Source organism: Acomys russatus, chromosome 20, assembly GCF_903995435.1.
Source record: "Acomys russatus chromosome 20, mAcoRus1.1, whole genome shotgun sequence".
Classification (NCBI taxonomy): domain Eukaryota; kingdom Metazoa; phylum Chordata; class Mammalia; order Rodentia; family Muridae; genus Acomys; species Acomys russatus.
The window spans coordinates 20,755,230-20,777,259 of record NC_067156.1 but is presented as its reverse complement, the minus strand read 5'-3'; the positions used below and the strand labels follow the sequence as shown (position 1 = coordinate 20,777,259).

Sequence of the window (22,030 nt, the reverse complement as noted above, 5' to 3'; positions counted from 1 at the left end):
GAGAACACTATGTGGGAGCTGGCTTTAAGCCCACTCTGTTGAATTCAGAGGCCTTCTTTTTTTCTCTTATTCTTTTCTGTGCCTAGGATTGAACTCCAACCCTGGTGCATGCTAGGCATGCTAAACCCACCCCCAGCCCAAAGAACACGTTCTTGATCCATGTTCTACCATGCCCTCTGATGGAACTTGGGGGGGAGGGGCGGGTGGAGAGATGGCTAGTCAGCTAGCACACTGTCCCAGGAGCACAACGATCTGAGTTTGAGACCGCTAGTGCTCTCCTGAGCTGGTTGGAGCAGGCACTAGCGAGAGAGCTGAGTAGTGAAGAGTTCAAGTCCCAGCACCCATATCAGGCAGCTCTATATCAAACGCCTGTAACTCAGGTCCAGGGGAATCCAGTGCCTCTGTCCTCAGTGGGCATCTTCATCCATGTGCACATACCCACCCACAGATACACATAACTAAAAATCATTTTAAGCTGGGCGGTGGTGGCGCACGCCTTTAATCCCAGCACTTGGAAGCCAGAGGCAGGTGGATTTCTGTGAGTTCGAGGCCAGCCTGGACTATAGAGGGAGTTCCAGGACAGCCAGAGCTGTTATACAGAGAAACCCTGTCTCAAAAAACAAAAAATCAAAAAACCAAAAAACAAACAAAAAAATCATTTAAAAACGCTATTTTTTAAGCTGAGTACGGCAACATATACCTGTAGCCGCAGAATTGGCAAGGTAAAGAGCTGAAGACAAGACCTTCCTGGCCAGCCAGCCTAGCCAAGGCAGTGAGCTCTGGGTTAGGTGAAGGACTCTGACTCAAAAAGGAAAGTGGAGGGGGCTGGAGAGGATGGCTCGGCAGTTAAGAGCACTTGTTGCTGCTCTTCCAGAGGACCTGAGTTTTATTCCTGGTACCCACAGTAGGCTATTTGTAACCACTTCTAATTCCAGTGCCCTCTTCTGGTCTCTTTGGACACATACACATAAAGCTAAAAAGAATAATAATACGGACAATAATTGAAAAAGACGCCTTCATATACACCCACATACATGTGTATGTATACTTGTGGCCTCGCCCCCCACCCCCCCCCCCCCACCCCCCCACCCCCCACCCCCCACCCCCCGCACACACAAGAACACCTCCTACATATACACAGTTTAAAAACAACTTATAGCACCTTTTGGGTCAAGGCCTCATTAAGGACTAACCAAAATGTAAAGGAATTAGTCAAGCAACAGTGACAGCCGCCAAGGGCTCCACTGTAGAAGCCCAGGAAGGCTCCACACACCAGGCCACTGAGACCCCCCGCATGGAGACCTCTGAGGTCCCATTTGCTGAGGAATCACAGAGGAGCCTAAAGGTCTTTGCAGGCCTGGTTGCATGGACAACTCAACATCACTGGGGCTTCCTGACCTCTGAAGACATCAGCTCCATCAGCTATGAGTGTGTCAGGTAGCAACTGCTGCTTAACAGGTTACCTCAAAGCATGGCAGCTTACGAGGGGGCTGACCGGCTCTTTCTGAGAGCTGGGAGTGGCATGGACAGTTGGTTCCGGTTCAAGGTCTCTCCTGAAGTTGCTGCCAAAGGGTCAGCGTTGGCTGATATAATTTGTAGGCTTGACTTGATTGCACTCCTGAGATCCTGGAATGGTACGTCTGTCCTGGCTAGGTGGTCCCTATCTTGAGCTCTCTGGGTATCCTCACAACATGGTTTTCCTTCACATTGAGTGAGATGGGGGGAAAATGCAATATGTAGCCTTAGAAGTGAGGCAGGGGGCATAGCCAGACATAAATGTCAGAAGGTGGAGATCACACTGGAGACTGATGACCTTCCCAGGCAGACTCTGAGATGCAGTCTAGCTGGCAGCTCTGTCCTCTAAAGGGTGGACAGAGGGACGCCAGACTACCTTCCCAAGGTCACATCTCAGATTTATTTCTTGCACATTTTTGTTAGCTAGGCCAAGCAAGCCGTGCCCGTACTCTCAGACAATGTTTCACATTCAGTTCCCCTGCCCCAAACCAGCTTTCCCCAGCCAGAGACGGTATCTAGCCCCATGTGGACCTCAACCCAAGCTCAGCCTCATAGCAAGCACTAATGTGGGCAGCAAATTCTCATAATGATGCAGGTGGGCAGGGTGCATCCTCTGCCCCGACCTGTGCCACTGGCTTTGGAAATTGAGCCAGAAAGTGGCTGAGTGTCAAAGGCAAATTCTCTAGTTCTGGTGGCTACCGGGTCAACCTCATGAGCATCCCATCCCCTTGGTCCCTTGTCTGCCTCCACGGAGAATAACCAGCTAGGACCGAGGGTCCAGTGATATCTCCTCCATAAGCCTGAAATGGTCCTCACAAGTCACTGGCCAGCTGAGCACAGCTAGGAGATTTGTCAGTGTCGGAGTGGTACAGGGTTCTAGGCCGTTGCTTCCATCCCATGCGTCTGTTTCCTCCTTGGCAGATAGGGATGGTCACGGCTGCGCTAACAGCTGTCTGTGGGCTTCCAGGTGGCCAGCCGGCTGAAGATCGGTGATGAGGCATTCAAGGCTGATGGCCCCGTCTCCGACAGGCCCATGACAAACCTGGAGAAGGTGCACTTCATCGTGGGCTACGCCATCATGCGCCCAGGACTCAGGTCAGTGTCCGTCCCAGCTTCTGTTCAGACTATCAGGCCTCTCTACTAGCTCCTAGCCCATCTGCCTCGAGCTACTGGATAGTCAAGAACTCACTCAGCTGGTCCTGTAGGCCAGGTGTGAGCACAGCACATGTCACAGCCACCCAGGGCACTCTGATTGCCCTGTTAAGAAAAGACACGAGGGGCTGAAGAGATGGTTCTGTTGGTTCCACACCTGCATTACAACCTGAATTTGATCCTTCAGAGCCCATGTCTAAATATACACATACATGCACACACACACACACACACACACACACACACACACGTAAGCAAGCCAGGGAAAGCAGCAGCAATCCTTGTGCTAAAGAGGATCATTAGGACTTGCCTGCCAAATAGTCCACATCAATGAGTGAGTCCCAGGCTGAGAGACCCTGTCTCAAAAAAACAGATAAGGTGGAGCTCAACCAAGAAAAGCTTCTACAAGCCCCCACACATAGATGCACACAAACCTGTGTGTGAGAGGGAAAACGGGGGAGAACTCTGCTGATCAACACAGTTTTAAGGCAGGCTCACCATGGCCTAGAGAGGTACTCACTTTAATTTGCTGTCTCATTTTATTTTTGAGGTGGTGTCTCACTACGTAGCATAGGCTAGCCCAGAACTTGTGATTTTCCTGCCTCAATGCTCTGGGCACCCATTCTAGAACAGGCTTTCTCGTACAAGACCCTGTAAATGAGAAAGTTCTTTGTTATATTAAATATGTTAAAATAATAGAGGCTCATATTACACATACTTCATATGCAGTTTGCTTTATAAGAATTAGGGCAAGACTGGAGAGATGGCTCAGTGGTTAAGAGCACCAACTACTCCTCCAAAGGTCCTGAGTTCAATTCCCAGCAACCACATGGTGGCTCACAACCATCTATGATGTAATCTGATGCCCTCTTCTGGCCTGCAGGTGTACATGCAGGCAGAGCACTATATACATAATAAATAAATAAATAAATAAATAAATCCTTAAAAAAGAAAGAATTAGGGCACAGAGTCTGGGTTACCTTATTCAGAATGATTTTTTTTTTGTTTTAGTTCCATTCATTTACCTGAATTTTTCATGATTTAGGTTTTTTTTTTTTTTTTTTTTTTTTTTTTTTTTTTTTTTTTTTTTTTTTTTTTTTTTTTTTTGCTTGTTTGCTTTTTCTTTTTTTCTTTTTGGTTTTTCGAGACAAGGTCTCTCTGTGTTAGCCTTGGCTGTCCTGGACTCACTTTGTAGACCAGGCTGGCCTCGAACTCACAGCGATCCACCTGCCTCTGCCTCCCGAGTGCTGGGATTACAGGCGTGCGCCACCACGCCCGGCTTTTCAAGACAAGGTTTTTCTGTGTAGCCTTGGCTGTCCTGGACTCACTCTGTAGACCAGGCTGAGCTTGAACTCATCTGTATGCCTCTGCCTCCTGAGTGCTGGGGTTAAAGGCATGTGCCACCACTCCCAGCGATTTAACTCTTTAATGGCTGAGTGACAATCAATTATATAAATGTACCACTTTTCAATCCATTCTTCTGTTAATGTGTATATATAGTTTGTTTCCAATTCCTAGATTTAGTGAAAAGAGCAGCAATGAGTGTAGCTAAGCAAGGATCTACGTGGTAGATAAAGCATCCTTTGGGTATGTACCCAAGGGTGATACAGCTCGGCCTGGAATTAGAGCTATTCCCAGTTTCCTGAGCTGCCATGTTGGTTCTACAGTGGCTGTACAAGTTTGCACTCCCATCAGTTCCTTTTACTCCACATTTCCAACAGCATGGGCTGTCATTTGCTTTATTTACCTAGGCCGTTTTGACAGGTGTAAGAAGAAATTTCAAAGCAGTTTTTTATTTACATTTCCCTGATAACTAAGAATGTTGAACATTTCCTTAAGTTCTCCTAGACCATTTGTATTTCCTCTTTTGAGAATGCTGTTTAGATCTGTGCCCCAATTTTATTTTATTTTATTGATTTATTTATTTTGGGTTTTTCGAGACAGGGTTTCTCTCTGTAACCTTGGCTGTCCTGGACTAACTTTGTAGACCTTAATCCCGAGTGCTGGGATTAAAGGCGTGCACCACCACCGCCCGGCTCTGTGCCCCAATTTTAATTGTGGTGTTTGTTTTCTTGATGTCCATTTTTTTAGTTCAGTATATATTTAGATATTAGCCCTATATCATATGTGTAATTGATAAAAATCAACAAAAGAAATGGCAGAAAGTACACAAACTCACAAAAGTCAGGCATTTCACTACTGAATGACAAAAATCAAGAAGGAAATGAAAACTTTTCTAGAATTAAATGAAAATGAAAACACAATCTACCCAAACTTATGGCCCATAATGAAGGCTGCTCTAAGAGTCAAATTCATAACTCTAAGTGCCTACCTTAAAAAATCAAAAACAAAAACAAAACAAAACTGGAGAGATTTCATCCTAGGCATTTCTTAATCTAGTAAGCGGACAAGCAAAAGTAGACACCATATTCGCTCTTTTCTGACCGCACTGGAAGAGGTGCCCATCCCCAGGGTCTGTGACAGTGCCTTAAGGTAGGGGAGAAGAGACTAGGATGAAGTAACTGTGAGGCTGGCGGGGCGGGGAGAAGGTTGGTTTATACTGAACCAGGGAGTGGGGATTAAAGACAGCAGCAACATCAAGGAGGTAGAAGGCCATGGGCAGAGGTGGTGCAAGGAGCAAAGACTCAAGGGAGGGGATACCCTGGAAGGAGGGCTAAAGGCAAGGCTTTGATAAACTATGGCCGCGAGGCGGAAAGAGAGGCACCCTGGGAAGCCATGATGGGACCAGTCCTAGGCTATGATGAGACTGGGTAGGACGAGGTCCTCCACTACCATGTGCCTGAGTTCGCCTCAGTGTTCCTCTTGCTCCTCCCTCAGAGGCTATGCTCTATGTCTTTCAGAGACGAAGTCTACTGCCAGATCTGCAAGCAACTCTCCGAGAACTACAAAACAAGCAGCTGGGCCCGGGGCTGGATTCTGCTTAGCCTCTGTCTGGGCTGCTTCGCACCTTCGGAGAGGTTCATGAAGGTGATGAGGGCTGGGCTGGGGTGGGACTGGACTAGGGAGGGCCCCGAGTCTTGGACCCTGAGCCATGTCTAGAAGTCACAGCTATTGAGCAGCAGTACCTACACACTCTAGCCTTCAGTTTTCCCAACTGAGAGGATGTTTTACTCAGCTCCTTCCCACTCCTACCCAGGAGTGCAAGGACACTGTCTCTGGTCCCAGGCACATACCCTTTAAGACTAAATTGGAGATAGACTGGGGATGTAGCTCAGTTGGTAGTGTGCTTTCTGAGCATGCACGAAGCCCTGGATCCGATCCCCAGCACTGAAAAAAAAAAAAAAAAAAAAAAAAAGGAAATGGCGATGCATACCTGTACCAGCCCTCAGGATGTAGAAGCAGGGGCATCAGACCCAACTGCCTCACAAGGTGTTGAACCCATCGATGGACAGTTAGGATAGGCAGGCACTGTCAGATGAGTCACACCTCCAGCAATGGCAAGTTTGACATTGACGTGCACAGGAAATAGAAGAGGCCTCCATTCTGAGTGTCTTTCTCTTCCTACCCTTTTCCCATCACCAGTATCTGCTGAATTTCATTAGTCAAGGGCCAGCCAGCTATGGGCCCTTCTGTGCCGAACGCCTGCAACGCACCTTCGCCAATGGGGTGCGTGCGGAACCCCCTACCTGGCTGGAGCTACAGGTAAGTGCTGGCATAGACTAGGACAGCCTGTCTAGGCCTTTGTCCTTGGCTCCTCCCACCTTCTCTGTGTGAGAGCACGTATGCGTGTGCATGTTCGTGCCACAGTATGCATGCAGAGGTCAGACAATACTTTACTGCTGTAAGCTCTCTCCTTCTACCATACGGGTACCAGGAGTTAAACTCAGGGCAAGCGTCAGTCTTGGCAAAAATTACCTTTTCTAGCTGAGCGAGCTCATTGGCCCCTCTGCTGCACCTTCCGGGCCAGCCCTGCTTCTCAGCACAGCACAGGCTTCGAAGCCACCCTCCCCACCACCCAATCCATGTTCCTGTGCTGTTCCTGTCTCCTGCCTGCCTGCATAGGAAGATAAAGCGACCACGCTCCGCTCTGCACGGAGAGCACAAACTGACCGCCTCTAGCTTCTAACCCTCGCCTGTCGCCTTTTGTAGCTCTGCTATTTGTTGGGGGCTGGCACCACCTCTACCTGCTTTGTCTCATGACCCCCAGGGGTTCTCAAGACCTTGGAAAGGGTCACTCCAGACCACCAGGATAGAGGGAGTAAGCTGGCTCATGCCAATGCCCGGTACTGCCCCGTGGAGGGACAGCAGACCTCCTCTGGCCGCATTCCCTTCATGCTCTCTCTTCAGTTCCTAAGTCCGCGGAGCTTCCTTCCCATAAGTCCTGAACTGTAGGTGGATATAAAGCCACCTCACATCCATGCCGTGTCGTGCTTAAGACCCAATGGCTCTGTTGTCTGAGTCAACCTCAGCGCCTTGGCCTTGCCTCTGAGCGTGGCCCATTATGGGGTGCAAGCTGCACCCCATGGCTGCAGAGACTACTTCTGAAAAGTCCATGACTCATCTGCTGGGTGTGGGCAACACAGACCATGGGACCCCCGCCAAGGCACAGCGAGACCCTGGGTCTTCTGAGGGAGTCACCCTTAGACCTCCACAGGGACCCGCAAACTTACGGATGGGAAGGCTCTAGAGCAAAGTGCTGGGACCCAGGACTGAGGTGCACCACCTGTCTGTCCCCAGGCTGTCAAGTCCAAGAAGCACATCCCGATCCAGGTCATCTTGGCAACTGGAGGGAGCCTGACCGTCTCTGTGGACTCCGCCTCCACCTCGCGAGAAATCTGCCAGCACATTGGCCAGAAACAGGGCCTCAAGGACCAGCTGGGCTTCTCTCTCCAGGTCGCTGTCTATGACAAGGTATCAAGCAGGATCATAGCCTACATATGCCTCCCATACATACCCTGAAACTAGAATGTACCTATTGACCTGCCCTGCCTGCATCCTCAGCTACCGCGCATGCATGCTCACACACACACACACACACACACACACACACTTATGCACACAAAGAGAAAGAAAGAAGCATTTTGGTGTTCAAGTGGACTCAGGCATAGCTTCTTGGCCCCCACAGGGCATCCCGTCTCTGTCTACCACACATACTGTTAAGGGTGGATGTCTATGTTGGGGCATGGCATGTAACAGCTCCTAACCCCTCCTGTCCCCAATTCTGGCTTCAGTTTTGGTCCTTGGGCAGCGGCTGTGACCATGTGATGGATGCCGTGGCCCAGTGTGAGCAACTAGCCCAAGAGAGGGGAGAGAGCCAGGGCCAGTCCCCCTGGCGCATCTACTTCCGGAAGGAGTTCTTCACCCCTTGGCATGACTCCCGGGAGGACCCCGTGAGCACTGAGCTCATTTACCACCAAGTCCTCCATGGAGTATGGTCTGGCGAGTATATCTTTGACAAGGTGAGGAGCCCTGAGAATTGACCCCATCCATAGCCTGTTGGCCATCAGCATGTCCCACAGTACAGGGACCCCGTGGCAATGTACGTACTAAAGAATATGGCAGACAGGAGGCAGAGAAATGAGAGATGGAAAGGCAAGGGTGCAGATATGGGGTCTGTACTAGACACAGCCATCTCCCTCCAGGCCTGGCCTGTTTCTTCTTCCCGTGGGTTGCAGGTTTGCTTGGCCTCTGGGATCCTTGGCATCCACAGCATCAGGCATTGGAAGGCCTCCCTACCTGGGTCAGACTGTCTGGCCTCCCATAGCAGCTGCTCATGGGGCAGCAGGTTCTGAGCATCAGGGATACGGCCTCAGAGCTAGAGCTGTGACTCAGATGGTAGATTTAACGGTGCCCTGGACTTGATCCTGGCACAGCATAAACTGAGCATGACAGTGGCCACCTGTAATCAGTCCCACCGCTGGGAGGTGGAGGCGAGAGGAGCAGAAGTTCAAGGTTATCCTCGGATACATAGGGAGTTTGAGGCCAGTCTGAGATACATGAGAGCTATTCTAAGGGTTGGGGGAGAGAAAGAAGGGGGGAAACTAGAAGGAAGAGGAGGAACAAAATATAGAGAAGGGAGGGGGTGAGAGGGGGAAGGGAAAAGATGTGGATTCACATCTGGGGTGAATTAAATGCCAAGCGCTTTAACAGTGGGGTGCAAACACCCTGTGCCACATCAGGAGGCTGTTCTTGGGGCCCAGCAGCCACAGCCATCTCAGCGAGCTGCCTGGAAGGGACAGCCACGATGTTCTCTTAGTGTGGGAGGATTCAGTCCCACTTAGAGAAGCCGTATAGGGGAGGGGTTAGGACAGACGGCTGCTCTGGCCTCCTATCTTGTGTGAGAGGCTGGTGGGCCCCATTGTGCTGCGGCAGGAGCGGCCTCAAATGGAGACCCTGTGTGCCCTTACTCACACCTCTCATGCTGCCGCTGTCCCGGCACACAGGAGGAAGAGCTGGTAGAGCTGCTGGCCCGGCACTGCTATGTGCAGCTTGGCGCCACACTGAAGAGTGACGCTGTCCAGGAGCTGTTGCCCAGCTGTGTTCCCTCCAAGCTGTACCGGACCAAGGCTCCGGAGAAGTGGGCTAGTATTGTCACCACCGCCCATGCCAAGGTCAGTCTGTGGCAGGCTGGGCACTCTGGGCCTACTCTGACCCTAAGCTTTCCCTTGAGGGGGAGATGAGAGGGAATGGATCCCTTCCCCCACGTGCCTCCCCACAGGCTAGGGACCAGGATACTTTAATGGGCACAACCCTGACTCAAGGGACAAATTGTCTCCTTTATCTCAGCACCTCACCACAGGGTCCTGTCGCCTGTCCTCCTCCCTCTAGGTGGGTCTCTTGATCTCTAACTGCTCCGCCCAGCAGTGCCTAGCTAACCCTGTCTTCCAGGGCTAGATATCCCATAGCTGCGGAACTTTGGCAGTTCTGAGGCCCGGGCACAGGCCCACCATTTCTTCCCTTCGTGCTCTCCTCCAAGCCCCTCAATGTCCCCTCACCAGGCTCACTGGAAGTCTTAGGTCAGTGTGCAAACGTCCTAAGTGGTTGGTACATGTGGCAAACGGCCAAATCACTCTTTGTGTATGATGTGGCCGCTTACAAGCCTAAAGTCGGTACATGAATGTTTCAAAGTGGAAAGTAGAAATGACATTTGATCCAACAGAGGAAGAAAAACTTGGGTGTGTTATACAGAACAGTAGGACTTATTAGGAAGGGAAAAGACAAGCCTGATAAAGGAAAGGACTAAAAGGAAGACAGAAGCAGAAACCTCTGCAAGAGATCTCCAAATATGATGAAAGCCACAGTGAGGTACCCAGGATCCAAGGCCACACAGGAAGATGGCCCTCATAGGTGTTCTAGCCTATGCTAGTCAGTGTGCTATTGCCATAATGAAATAGCAGAGATAATCCACTTAAAACAAGGAAGGGGGATGTGAAGATGGCTTGGTGGATAAAGAGCTTGCTGTACAAGGCTAACAACCTGAGTTCAGATCTCCAGACCCCGTGAAAAGCTGGATGAGGTGGCACAGGCATGCGCAATCCCAACGTGTACCTCCAGGAAGATGGGAGGCAGGGACAAGAGAATCTCCAGAAGCCTGGGAGCCAGCTAGCCTAGCGTGGGCAACAGTGGGCAAGAGGAGACTTTGTGTCAATCAAGGGGGAAGGCAAAGGACCAATATTGGAAGTTGTCCTTTGCCCTCCCATGTGGCACGGTGATGGAGGTGGTGGTGCCTGGTGTTTCCCACTCTGTACAGGCCCCGTACACCCAGTCGAAAGCCACACCACTGGCGGTGAAGGAGCAGACAGTGGAGACTGCCCGTTTTCTGTGGCCCCTGCTCTTCTCCCGGTTATTTGAAGTCACCACTGTCTCCGGTAAAAACATCTGGTGTGATGGGCCTTGGGCAGACAGGGAGCTGCTCTTGGTAGCCAGTTTGGCCTTCACTCTGGGTTCCCTTTTGGCCAGGCCCCCGCCTTCCCAAGACACAGCTGATTTTGGCCATTAACTGGAAGGGGATGTACTTCCTGGACCAGAAGGAGAAAACACTGCTGGGGTTGTCCTTCGCAGAGGTCATGGGTCTGGTCACCAACAGGTAAACCTCAAGTCTGTTGCTTCCCAACCTATGTCCTTTCCTTGGTTTAGATGTATATGAAACTTGAGGGCAGATATGAAGAGGAGACAATGTTGTCAGGAACCAGGCTGCTGTAGCAGGACAAGGAGAGCAACAAAAGACTCGGGGATCCCCTTCCCCACTCACTCATAGGGTTCTCAACTCCTAGGAATTCTTCCAAGCCATCTAGGAAGCTCTGCTATGCTCCACAACAGCTTCCTGATCATAGTCTTGAGAGGTGGTTGCACCAGTCACACCGTACCACTGCACCCTGGGGTCAACTGTCTACTCTTCCTGGACAACTCAAAGTCCTCACAGCATCACCTGTTGTATTTGCGAATTGTCCTGTTGCTATGCAAAACTACCTGGCACAAGCAATGTAATGGAGGGGGAGTTGTTTTTACCCACTGTGTGAGGGTACCCAGTCCATCATGGCGGGAAAAGCAGTCAGCAGGAGCGTAGGGTGGCTGGTTGCATTGTGTCCACGGTCAGGAAGCAGAGAGAGATGAGGGCTGGTGCTTTCTTTCTCCTTCTTCTCACATCAGTGAACCCAATCTAGAAACTCCATCACATACACCCAGAGGTTTGACACCTAGGTGGTCTAGATGCTAACGAGGTGACAATTAGTATGAACTATTTCACTTATTCTTCTGTAGAAAAGTAAACTGAGGCACACCAGCTAGGCAACTGTCCCAGGCTCCAGAGCAAATTTACAGTATTCTGTGTGCTGTTCCTCATTATATGTTCAGAGCAGCCTTACGTGCTGGGGAATGGCATACCCCAGTGTCTCTGCGACCCCGGGAGCTGCTAGTCACTTGTCCATCACCCAAGGTGCTGCCTGGGACTTGGGCCAACCTGGACTCAGACCAAGCTCTTTCAAGGACCCTGGAAGAGTCCCTTGTTTTCTAATATACAGCACAGGAATTGTCACGTTCCCAAAGGGTGCTGGGGGGACTGAAACAAGACAGAACATGGCAGGCTCCAGGTCACACTACACCCTTTGTGTCTCCAGGGAGGCCCCAGGTGGGCAGAAACTTCTCCTGTCCACCCTGCACGAAGAATACGAGTTCGTCTCCCCCAGCAGCGTGGCCATTGCCGAGCTGGTGGCCTTGTTCCTGGGAGGCTTGAAGGAGAGGTCTGTGTTCGCCATGGCCCTGCAAGACAGGAAGGCCACAGGTACCTGTTGGGAGAGGGGACAGGCAGCAGCTCACAGGACCAGTAGAGAAGGGTGACTTTCTCATGTCCATGAGACCCAAAGCAAGGCTTAGAGACTTGAGCATCCATGTTATGGGGTCAGCTTCAGCAAGACCCCACCTGAAAGGGTTAAAGGAGGAAGTCGTACACCTACACCCCACCAAGGGCACCGATGCTCTCACAGTCACTAGCAAGGACTTGCTCACTAACTCTGCAACCATCCCATTAGCCCGTCTTACAGACACAAGACCAGAGGCGCAGACAGGGGGATAGTTCACCAAGTACCACACAGCCTTTCCCGAAAGCCCTCACTCCTACAAGAGCTGCGCTCGACCCTATAGGCCAGCATTAGGCTCCACACCTCAGCCACAGAGGCTGGTTTACTTCAGATGAAAGGGCTCCATAGGAATTCTTAAACCCTGAGGAATATCAGAGAGCGTTGCCCTGTTTTCCTGTCAGTCCTCACGCATGGCCGTCTAGGAAATACCATAAGCGGCTCACAGATTTGCACATGGGTTCAGAGGTCATGTCACAGAATACTCTAGCCAGACATGTAAACCACCAGCTGTGTAGTCTGTCTCCTGCCAGGCCCCCACCCAGCTCCTGGTTAAGTCCCAGAAGCCTATGAGACTGGAGCTGCTATGACAGTTCCTGTGCCTTGCCTGTCACCAGCAGGCGACAGCTCCACACCGTCCTCTCAGAGTGGCCTCGAGCCCGTGGTTCTGGGCCTCAGTTTCTTCATATGTCAAAGGATACGACCTCTGAAATAACAGTGCAGTCTGGGGACTCGGGAGAGCCCTCGGCAGATGTGGCATTCATGTCTCTTCATGTGACCTGTACCCGCAGAGGATGTCACCCTTCTGCCCTTCAAGAAAGGCGACTTACTGATCCTAACCAAGAAACAGGGACTGTTGGCCTCAGAGAACTGGGTCCTGGGCCAGAATGACAGAACAGGCAAGACAGGGCTGGTGCCCACGTCCTGCCTCTACACCATCCCCTCGGTCACGAAGCCCTCAGCCCAACTTCTGGTATGTCACATGCACATCTCTGATCAGCAGGGTCTTGGGATACTTAAACTAGGGCCTCACATACCATCTCCCTCATAGAGAACCGACAGGACCACATGGGCATTACGGCAGCTCTGCCGATCCCCGTCATCCCTAGAGTGACAGTGAGGTTGGCATCTTTATGCAGGAGCACTTAGTAGGTCCTCGGTAAAGGTTGCTCTCTTCCTCTCACTATGAAAAGGTCTTGGGGACAAACACCGTTCCTCAGTCCAGGGTGTCCACATCTTCCCCTGCCCTAAGGATGCCCCTGTGCCAGCCAGCCCCAAAAGCTGCTCTTTGGGAAGCCAGAGAAAGGCAGGCCCTCTAACTTTTGCACAGTAGGTGCCTGGTAGATGGCCCTAAGCCCGCAACTCTAGGTTACCACTAACAACAGCTCCTAAGTCCCTCAGCAGAGCGGTCCTAAGGAAAGACAGCCATGGGCTGTGAGACCCAGAGTGGCCACACCCTGAGAACACGGTGGACAGACTCCCATATGCTAATCTGGCTAAAGAAAAAGAAGGTGGCAGAGAGGTTTAATCAACTTGGTCACCACTGACCTTTTCCACCTCATCGAGGCAGCTAACTCAGGAGAAGCCTAAAACAAAAGCCTTGTGGGCAGTGGCACCTGGCTAACCATGAGCCTACCCCCTGCAGAGCTTGCTGGCCATGTCGCCAGAGAGAAGGAAGCTGGCAGCCCAGGAGGTGCGGGCTTCAGAGCCGCCGCCTGAGGAGCAGCCCACAGAGCCACCATACACCCTGGAAGAGTTCTCCTACCAATTCTTCAGGTGCACTTCCAGTTCCAAGGGCTGCCCGAAGGCCGGGGTGGCGGGTGCACAGCCAGGGGTACAAGAAGGAAAAAACAGCAAGCCACCTTTGAGAGGCCAAACAGGGCCAGAGAAAGCCCCCCTGCACAGTCCCTCACACTAGCTCTGTCTCTGGCAGAGCCCCAGAGAAGGAGACCATGAGAGGGGCCACAATGCCAATAGCCCGAAGCCGGGGCCATCTGTGGGCGTACTCCCCAGAGCCGCTGCGCCAGCCACTGCTCAAACGTGTCCACGACAAAGCCGGACTTCGGGATGCAGCCTGCCAGATCTTCCTTGATATCCTTCCTACAAGCCTGTTCTAGCTGCAGACAAGCCTGGAGGCATACCCACCTGGGTCCCCTCCAGGCCCCACAGCCACCTGTGAGGGGCCAGGCCTCACATGAGAAAGCATGTTGCGGTTCCCTGCAAGGATGCTTGAGGCTCAGTAAAGGGCCTGGAGAAAATGTCAGTATGGGATAGGGCCCAGATTAGAGTTCAGGAGAAGCCTGGGTCAGGGTTTAGAGTGTTCACTGATCCAGAGGTCAATTTGGGGTCAGTGTGAGCATTGTTTAGGGGGTCAGTGAGTGGCTCAGTTCAGGGTTCAACCTGGGCCCAAGGGGCATCATTGGGCCAGCGTTAAGGCTCTGGTGGATGTCCAGCCTGAGGCTGCCTGGGTACCGTTGTCCTTCACAGTCACACCCATTCTCAAGTACACAGGCGACTACCCGTCGCGGCAGTCATGGCACAGTGTGGAGCTCACAGACCAGATGTTCTCGTTAGCCCTGCAGGACCCGGCTCTTCAGGACGAGCTCTACTGCCAGATCCTGAAGCAGTTGACCCACAACTCCATCAGGTCTGCCGAGGTGTAGCCTCCTGTCCTGGGCCCTGGACCAGGCCTGCTAGGGGGAAACAGCCACTCACAAGTCTGGATCCACACCCAGCAGCCGAAGCGGCCGCGAGAAGTCCAGGGCCCTGTGTGTATTCTACTAGTATCTAAGGGTGGTTGACAAAGGAGGGACAAAAGAGGATGGACCACTGCCATCCTCTTCTATGTGACCTAGGCAGACCGTGGCCTCTCTGAACCCATTCCCATAGGATGGGCAGTGGTACCCGTCTTGTCATCAGGGCATAAAAGTATCCTATAGCACTGGACAGCTGGATTGTAAGCTGGTATAATATAGCCCTGATGTGTACCGTGTCCCTGCTTCCTAGCCAAGCTCCCAAACCCACAGGCCCGAGTGTCCCATTTCTCCTTCTGAGACTCCCAGTTGGCCTGGCACGGCACAGAGCCCTACCACTGATGGGCGCTACCCCGCAGGTTCAGTGAAGAGCGAGCCTGGCAGCTACTATGGCTCTGCACAGGCCTTTTCCCGCCAGGCAAGGCGCTGCTGCCCCATGCTCAGAAATTCATAGACTCCCGGAAGAAGAAGCCGCTGGCTCCTGACTGTAGCCGAAGGCTCCACAGGGTTCTGAGGTAAGCCTTATGCTCTAGAGCACCAACCCTCGCTCAGCTCAGGACAAGTATAGGTGGATATGGCCCTGTGTGACCTCGTGTTCCCTTCCAAGAAGGTGGGACCACATGGAGGAAGGGACAGGAGACCCAGCAGGGTCCCAGGCAGGCATGATGCACAGAGATGCTCCAATCAGGATCAGTAGCCATCTTACCTATGGCTCCCCTGCCCCACCTCTGTCCAATCAGAACATGAGAGTCAACTGGGGGCCCAGCATGACCGAGGCATCTTAGTCCAGCCCAGGGTGGTCGAGGTTAGAGGCCTGTCCCTCCTAACCCTTGTACCATCTCCTTCCTCCCTCCTATCATCCAGAGTGTTTTCCCATGGAGCTTTGTCAATCCCCATCAAGCCTAGAGTGACAGGGAAGTTGATGTGTTTATACAGGCACTTAGTAGGTGTTTGATAAAGGTTGCTCTCTTCCTCTCACCATGGATATGTCCTGGGAACAAAAAATCAACCTTCCTCGGCCCCTGCTTCATTTCAGACACGATCCCAGAGTGTCCACATCTTCCCCTGTCTGTAAGATATGAGGCTCCTGCCTTCTCTATCTTGGCCCTGACCATGATGAATGTGGGCTGACAGTGAGTGTGGGTGGCCACTGCAGTCATGGAGGAAGTAGCATCCTTTGAAAGGCCATGCTGGAGTCCCCACCCCCTGCTCAATCAATCCCCTGACCTGTGACACAAAACACTCCTGTCCATAGTGCCATGGCCCTGTAGTCCCTGTTTTGCTAGGGAGCCCATGTGTCCCTACCCTTCTTGCAGGTAGGTGAGACTGGGCTCATCTTTATAACAGGGTCACCTGCAGAGCCCCACCAGGCAGTGACAACCCTTAGAAAGTGTAAGGAAGCCAGAACCTACCTGGCCTCCTACACGAGTCATTGAGAGCTCTTGTTTCCAGTATCAGGCTGTATGCTCTGTTGCAGTTGGCAGGTGGGGTGGGCATAGGCATGAAAGACGTGGTATTATAGCACACTCTGTCCTTCTCAGAATAGGACCTCGGAAGCAGCCTCCACATCATGTAGAGGTGAAGGCTGCTGAACAGAATGCCTCCAAATTATGCCATGAGGTCTACCTCCCCAATGACACCAGTAAGGTGAGTGTCCAGCCTGGGACCCACAGTGAGGTACCCTCAGAAGGTCACAGGGCACATTCTCATCATCCCAGTATGCTCTTTGTTCACTGAATTAGATGTACCTTGTAGGTTCCAAATGGACTCTCTCAGTCCCATCTGTGCCATAGCATGCTGCCTCCATACTCCAAGCCAGCATGGGGGAGCACTGCACGGAGTTAAGGGGCCACAGGGAGGCTACCAGTGAGAGTAGAAGCAAGGGTATGAGTTAAGATTCCAAGCCAAGGAAGAAAAAGAAAGGAAGCAGGAGAGGTAGGCAGCAAGGTTGAGTCCTGGGGCCTCTTGGACCCTGGCAGCATCTATAGTGAGCAGTAGCCATGACTCTTTGGCCCAGAGCTTGAGGGGACAGAAGGGACAGGTAGGAGGTAGGGGACCATTGGGACCAGCTATGATAAAGAAGCATCAAAGGGCGAAGGGCCAAGGTCACCCTCGCACCCTCCTCTGGGCCACATGAGCTTGGGTACAATTGAGTCCTTATAATGAAAGTTCTCATAGTCTGGCCACAAGGTCACAATACAAGTCCAAAAGGCCAGACCTCCTGGGTCTAGTCTGGACCCAAGACAGTAAGTGTTGTTACCAAGCAGTATGATATGTGGATGGCTTTCTGGTCCCTGTCCTTCTCCAGACAGAACACAGCCAGCCCAAGGCTTATAGTCGACAAAAACAGGCCCAAGGTGGTGGTAAGGTGCTCACCACACAAACATGATTCAGATCCCTAGCCCTTATGTGAAAGCACAGAGGCGGTAGGAAGTCCCTGGAGCTTATGGGTAAATCAGTCACCCTAGTCAGCCAGACACTCAAGCATCTTTAAAGGTGTGGTGGTGCATGCCATTAACCCCAGCACTCAGGGAGGCAGAGGCAGGTGGATCTCTGTGAGTTCGAGGCCAGCCTGGTCTACAAAGCGAGTCCAGGACAGCCAAGGCTACATAAAGAAACCCTGTCTGAAAAAAACAAAAAAGAAAAAAAAAAAGAAAAGAAGGAAAGAAAAACAGACAGACACTTGAGGTTCACCTCTGGCCTTCACATACATATGAACACAAATACACATGCACCTACATGTGCACATACTTACATGAACATGGACATAGCACATGCACACACAAAGTACATGGAGGAGATAGACCCCAGAATAGTCATTTGGGAAGCCTTCTTACCCATGGGTCTTGGGCCTCACCTGCTACCTCCCTGTGCAGACAATGGAGGTGGGCAGCAGTAGCCGGGTGCGAGACCTATGCGAGGCCATCGCCACTAAGCTGCAGCTGACCTCCTGGGATGGCTGCAGCCTCTTCATCAAGATCGCAGACAAGGTGAGCAACGTGGTAGGCCAAGGAGCAGAGCAAAAGCCTCTTGCCTGAGGAGGCCTCCCATGACCAGCAGCCTTTAGCCTACCCAGAACACTGTGTTAGCCAGGCCCTTCAGTGCCCAGCTGGGAACGTTGGGATGAAGTGGGTGGGGTCTTGGAGTCCCATACCCTCCTCGTCAATCCCAAGTGAGCCCCCAGCCCACCCAGCCAAAACACAGTAGTTTCAGGATCCAGCTTGAAGGACACATCCCAGAAGCTGTCATATTTGCCTCTTCCTCCTCTCTAAGGTCATCAGCCTGAAGGAAGGAGACTTCTTTTTTGACAGCTTGAGGCAGGTATCTGACTGGGTGAAGAAGAACAGGCCGCAGAAAGAAGGTGAGGGGACGTCTCTGTGGAGGGGGTGGCTGCCTGCTGAGTCGCTGGTACAATTCCAGACCCATGCATCCTTTCTCACTCCCCATGTTCCCCTAGACATGAAAAGGTTAACTTCCTGTGGGATGAGAGGGGTACCCCAGGGCCCCACCTCATGGCAGGGAGCTGGGCCCAGGGACGGTTCCGGAGGCAGCTCCTACACTGCTTGATGAAGCTGAGGAGTCAGCCTCCCCCCCAAGGAGGAAAGACAAATACTTTCCACATCAGAAAGCAGCAGGAGTCATGTGAGGGCAAGGTGTTTTCTTCAGGAGTGAGCCTTCGGAGCCTGCTGGGACAGGCCCAGTGCCCATTGCAGCCACTCTTCTAGGGGCCTCCATGACACTTCCCTACCAGGTGTTCTTCATGAGGAAATTGTGGCTCAGTGTGACCCCTGGGAAGGATGTGAATGCAGACACCATACTCCATTACCACCAGGTACCCATCAGGTGGCCCTCTTGAAGTCACAAGAGCCATTGCCATTTATCTCAAGTCTGTCCGAGATGGGAGAGGCAAGGGCCAGGGGGTGGGAGACTGCCTTGCCCCAGGCATTTGTGAAAGGGTAGACTGAATTGAGTAGGCCAAGACCCTGAGGGTTCCAGGAGCAACAAATCACAGCAGCTCTGGGGACAAGGTCTACAGTGTGAGGCCGAGGAGGAAGAGCACACAGAAGGCTGGGTGTGATGCACCAGCTGGCAAATTGAAAGTACAATAGCATGTGGACAGAAATCCATGTCCACCACAGCACTGTCCAAGGGAGCCCCCACTTAGGCCTCTGCCCTGAGGTCCTCAGCCTTTGGCCTGCTCAGTTAGTCAACAGGGAAGATAACACCCCCCACACTCCAGGCTCCTGTCCCCTGAGGTCCAGCATGTCTGCCACTCAGGAGCTACCCAAGTACCTGCGCGGGTTTCACAAGTGTTCCCGGGAAGACATCATCCACCTAGCAGGCCTCATCTATAGAGTCCAGTTTGACAGTGACCGGTCTCAACTGGCTAGTGTCGCAAAGATCCTAAAGGAACTGGTACCTCAGAACCTCACACGCCTGATGTCCTCAGAGGAATGGAAAAAGGTCCTTAGCGGGGGTCTGAGTGGATGGGCAGGCTGGTGGCTTGGGATGTGGGCTGCCTGCACCTGGCCTTTCCCTGCCCTATCCTTAGTGGCTGAGGCCCTGTCCCTACACTGACTTTCTGCTAGTCGGGTCAGGGCCCTGGGTGACAATGTCCTGTGTAGAGGACCGGGTCCTCAGTGTTCTTTTCTTCCCTCAGAGCCTGCTTCTAGAATGTGAGAAGCACAAACACAAGACAGTGGCAGAGGCCAAGGTGGAGTTCCTGAAGTGGATCTGCCGTTGGCCTACCTTTGGCTCTGCCTTCTTTGAGGTGAAGGTAAGCCTTAATTCACGTCCAGCCTTTGGCCCCATACAGGCCCATTTAGTTGAGCCCTCAATGCATATCAGTAGAAGTGTGTGTTCTAACTGTGGCCCTGGCAAGCACCTAAAAAGTGCCCACCTAGGGGCTGAGGAGATGTCTCAAGTGGAAAACGGCTTGCCTTGAAAGCGTAAGGCCCTGAGTTTGACCCTCAGAGCACACGCTGAAACACAAGAACAGCAGAAAGCTGGACGTGCTGTTGTCCGCTAGAAATAGCCTAGGCTATTTGACGAGTTCCAGGCAAGGAAGAGGCCTCATCTCAAAAATATTTACACACACACACACACACACACACACACACACACACACACTCATATGGCCAGTGAGATGGCTCTGTGGATTAAGGCACTTGCCACCGAAGACTGACGACCTAATTCAATCCCCAGGGCCCACATGTACAAAGAAGGAATTTTCTCCTGCAACTGTCCACTGATCTCCACTCACACACCATAGCACATACCATGTGCAGACACACACAAAAAAAATGCATTTAAAAAAACAAAGGTGGCTGGCACCTGAGGAATGGCAACCCAATTTGACCACTGACCTCCATACAAGGCACACGCTTGCACACAGCACAGGCATATTTCCCAGCCTACACATGAGCACACATAGAAATAGAAAGCAGTCACCTGACCCCCAGACTTATGCTAATCATGTCTCTCCCTCCCTCCAGCAAACCTCTGAGCCTTCCTACCCAGACATCCTCCTCATCGCCATCAACCGCCACGGATTACTACTCATCCATCCCAAGACCAAGGTAGACCAGCAGGGGCCATGTGTGTGCACAAGCACACATCGCTGTGGTCATCCGTTGCAGGGTGGGACACCCGCCTTCCCGGCTGCCCCTCCCCTGCAGCCTAGCCTCCTGTCAATCACCTCTCTGTTCCCAGGAGCTGCTGAACACCTACCCTTTCACCAAGATCTCCAGCTGGAGTAGCGGCAGCACCTACTTCCACATGGCGTTGGGGAGCCTGGGCCAGGGCAGCCGTTTGCTATGTGAGACCTCTCTGGTGAGAGACACCACAGGCCCCATCCCCTACCACTACACAGCACCCAGAGGTGTTGGGGTGCTCTCATGACTCACTTCCACATGGAAAGTTGCTTGCCATGAGAGGTTGCTTGCCCATGACCAGGCTAAGCCAGCCAAAACCTGCAGGGATGTTAAATACAGCCCCAAGACTGACAGTGAGCATGTCCAAGGACTCTAAGCCCTCCCAGCCTATTTTGAGGAGAGGGTGAGACTCAGGTCCACCAGAGCAAGCGGTAAAAACACCCAGCACGGGGAGGCCGCCTTCCTTTTTTTCTTTCACTTCTACCATGTGGCTGCAGGGCTCTCCCTGTACCCACAGCCTCTGATCCCACCTTGTTCTGTCTAGGGCTACAAGATGGATGACCTGCTGACCTCGTATGTCCAGCAGCTTCTGAGCACAGTGAACAAACAGCGTGGCTTCAGGGCCCCAGCCCTGGCCAACCCCTAACGGGTCCCCTCTGCATCCAGCCTTCCATGCTGGTCTCCTGTCTGCCTCTCAGCACACCAGACCCACCCCCCTTCCTGGGTGTTCACTGCAGATGCCAACAGAGGTCTCGAGCCTCCTGGCTGGTGGTGGGTAGCTCCCCTGAATTCGCAATAAAAACTCACCTAGCGGGAAGGAGTATGTGTCTCTGAGGGGCAGAGGGAGTGTCAGGTAGGCAGCTAGTCTTGGAGGCTCTCTACACACCAGAGGGCCTCATCCAGAAAAAGCAAAGGGCACAGTGACTACCCAAAGCCAGATGACAACCATACTCTGCAAGAATGACCTCATCTGCCCTTTCTCCTTCTTCTGCCCCTCCCTCTGGCTCCTCTCCTCTCCTCCCCTCTCCTCTCCTCCTCTCTCTCTCTCTCTCTCTCTCTCTCTCTCTCTCTCTCTCTCTCTCTCTCTCTCTCTCTCCTCTCTCTCCTTTCTTGTTCTCAGACTGAAGAGAGGGCCTACCTGGAGACCCTGCTTCCTTGGCCCTCCACACACTTTTCTCTCATCCTGTGGGTCACCCGGATGTCTGCTATGCTCCTGGGAGGGCCTGGTGGAAAGCGGAAGCTGATGGCACTAAATAGGGCTTTGGAGAACTAACTGTTGGATTGCCAAGCCCTGAGAGACACCCCACCACCACTGTCATACACTTATCAAGCAAGCTGACACGGCCACCGCCACCTAGGCCTGAGGGGACCTGGCTGATTTTGTTTACAAGCCCTGATGGCAGCCAACTTGGAGAACCAGAAACTCTCCTGTCTGTCTGTCTGTCTGTCTGTCTGTCTGTCTGTCTGTCTGTGGTGTCTCTGAGTATTGATCATCCTCAGCAGGGGTAGCTTAGCACCACCCTCCTCCATCCTTTCCACAAATCACACAGACACTCCCAGTGTGTGAGTCAGCTTTCATTGTACAAGTATGTGACCACTTTGCAGGTTTGAGCTGGCCGGGGTAGTGTATAAGTCCAGAGGT

At 52.3% G+C, this 22,030-nt stretch overlaps 1 protein-coding gene across 1 annotated transcript in view; it reads left to right on the top strand.

Moving 5' to 3' along the window:
- Positions 1-21,217, top strand: part of Myo7b (myosin VIIB) — a 60,030-nt gene extending 38,813 nt beyond the window's left edge. Inside the window, exons 24-46 of the mRNA XM_051163979.1 lie at positions 2,483-2,610; positions 5,529-5,655; positions 6,211-6,330; positions 7,366-7,539; positions 7,860-8,087; positions 9,072-9,239; positions 10,379-10,496; positions 10,588-10,714; positions 11,745-11,908; positions 12,773-12,954; positions 13,627-13,757; positions 13,915-14,072; positions 14,475-14,628; positions 15,094-15,249; positions 16,276-16,381; positions 17,611-17,724; positions 18,008-18,095; positions 18,460-18,566; positions 19,013-19,198; positions 19,395-19,511; positions 20,230-20,313; positions 20,447-20,566; positions 20,933-21,217. Coding sequence (XP_051019936.1) covers positions 2,483-2,610; positions 5,529-5,655; positions 6,211-6,330; positions 7,366-7,539; positions 7,860-8,087; positions 9,072-9,239; positions 10,379-10,496; positions 10,588-10,714; positions 11,745-11,908; positions 12,773-12,954; positions 13,627-13,757; positions 13,915-14,072; positions 14,475-14,628; positions 15,094-15,249; positions 16,276-16,381; positions 17,611-17,724; positions 18,008-18,095; positions 18,460-18,566; positions 19,013-19,198; positions 19,395-19,511; positions 20,230-20,313; positions 20,447-20,566; positions 20,933-21,034 — 3,159 coding nt within the window. The 3' untranslated portion in view covers positions 21,035-21,217. The remainder of the gene's footprint in view (positions 1-2,482; positions 2,611-5,528; positions 5,656-6,210; positions 6,331-7,365; positions 7,540-7,859; positions 8,088-9,071; positions 9,240-10,378; positions 10,497-10,587; positions 10,715-11,744; positions 11,909-12,772; positions 12,955-13,626; positions 13,758-13,914; positions 14,073-14,474; positions 14,629-15,093; positions 15,250-16,275; positions 16,382-17,610; positions 17,725-18,007; positions 18,096-18,459; positions 18,567-19,012; positions 19,199-19,394; positions 19,512-20,229; positions 20,314-20,446; positions 20,567-20,932) is intronic.
- The last annotated feature ends 813 nt before the right edge of the window (positions 21,218-22,030 follow it).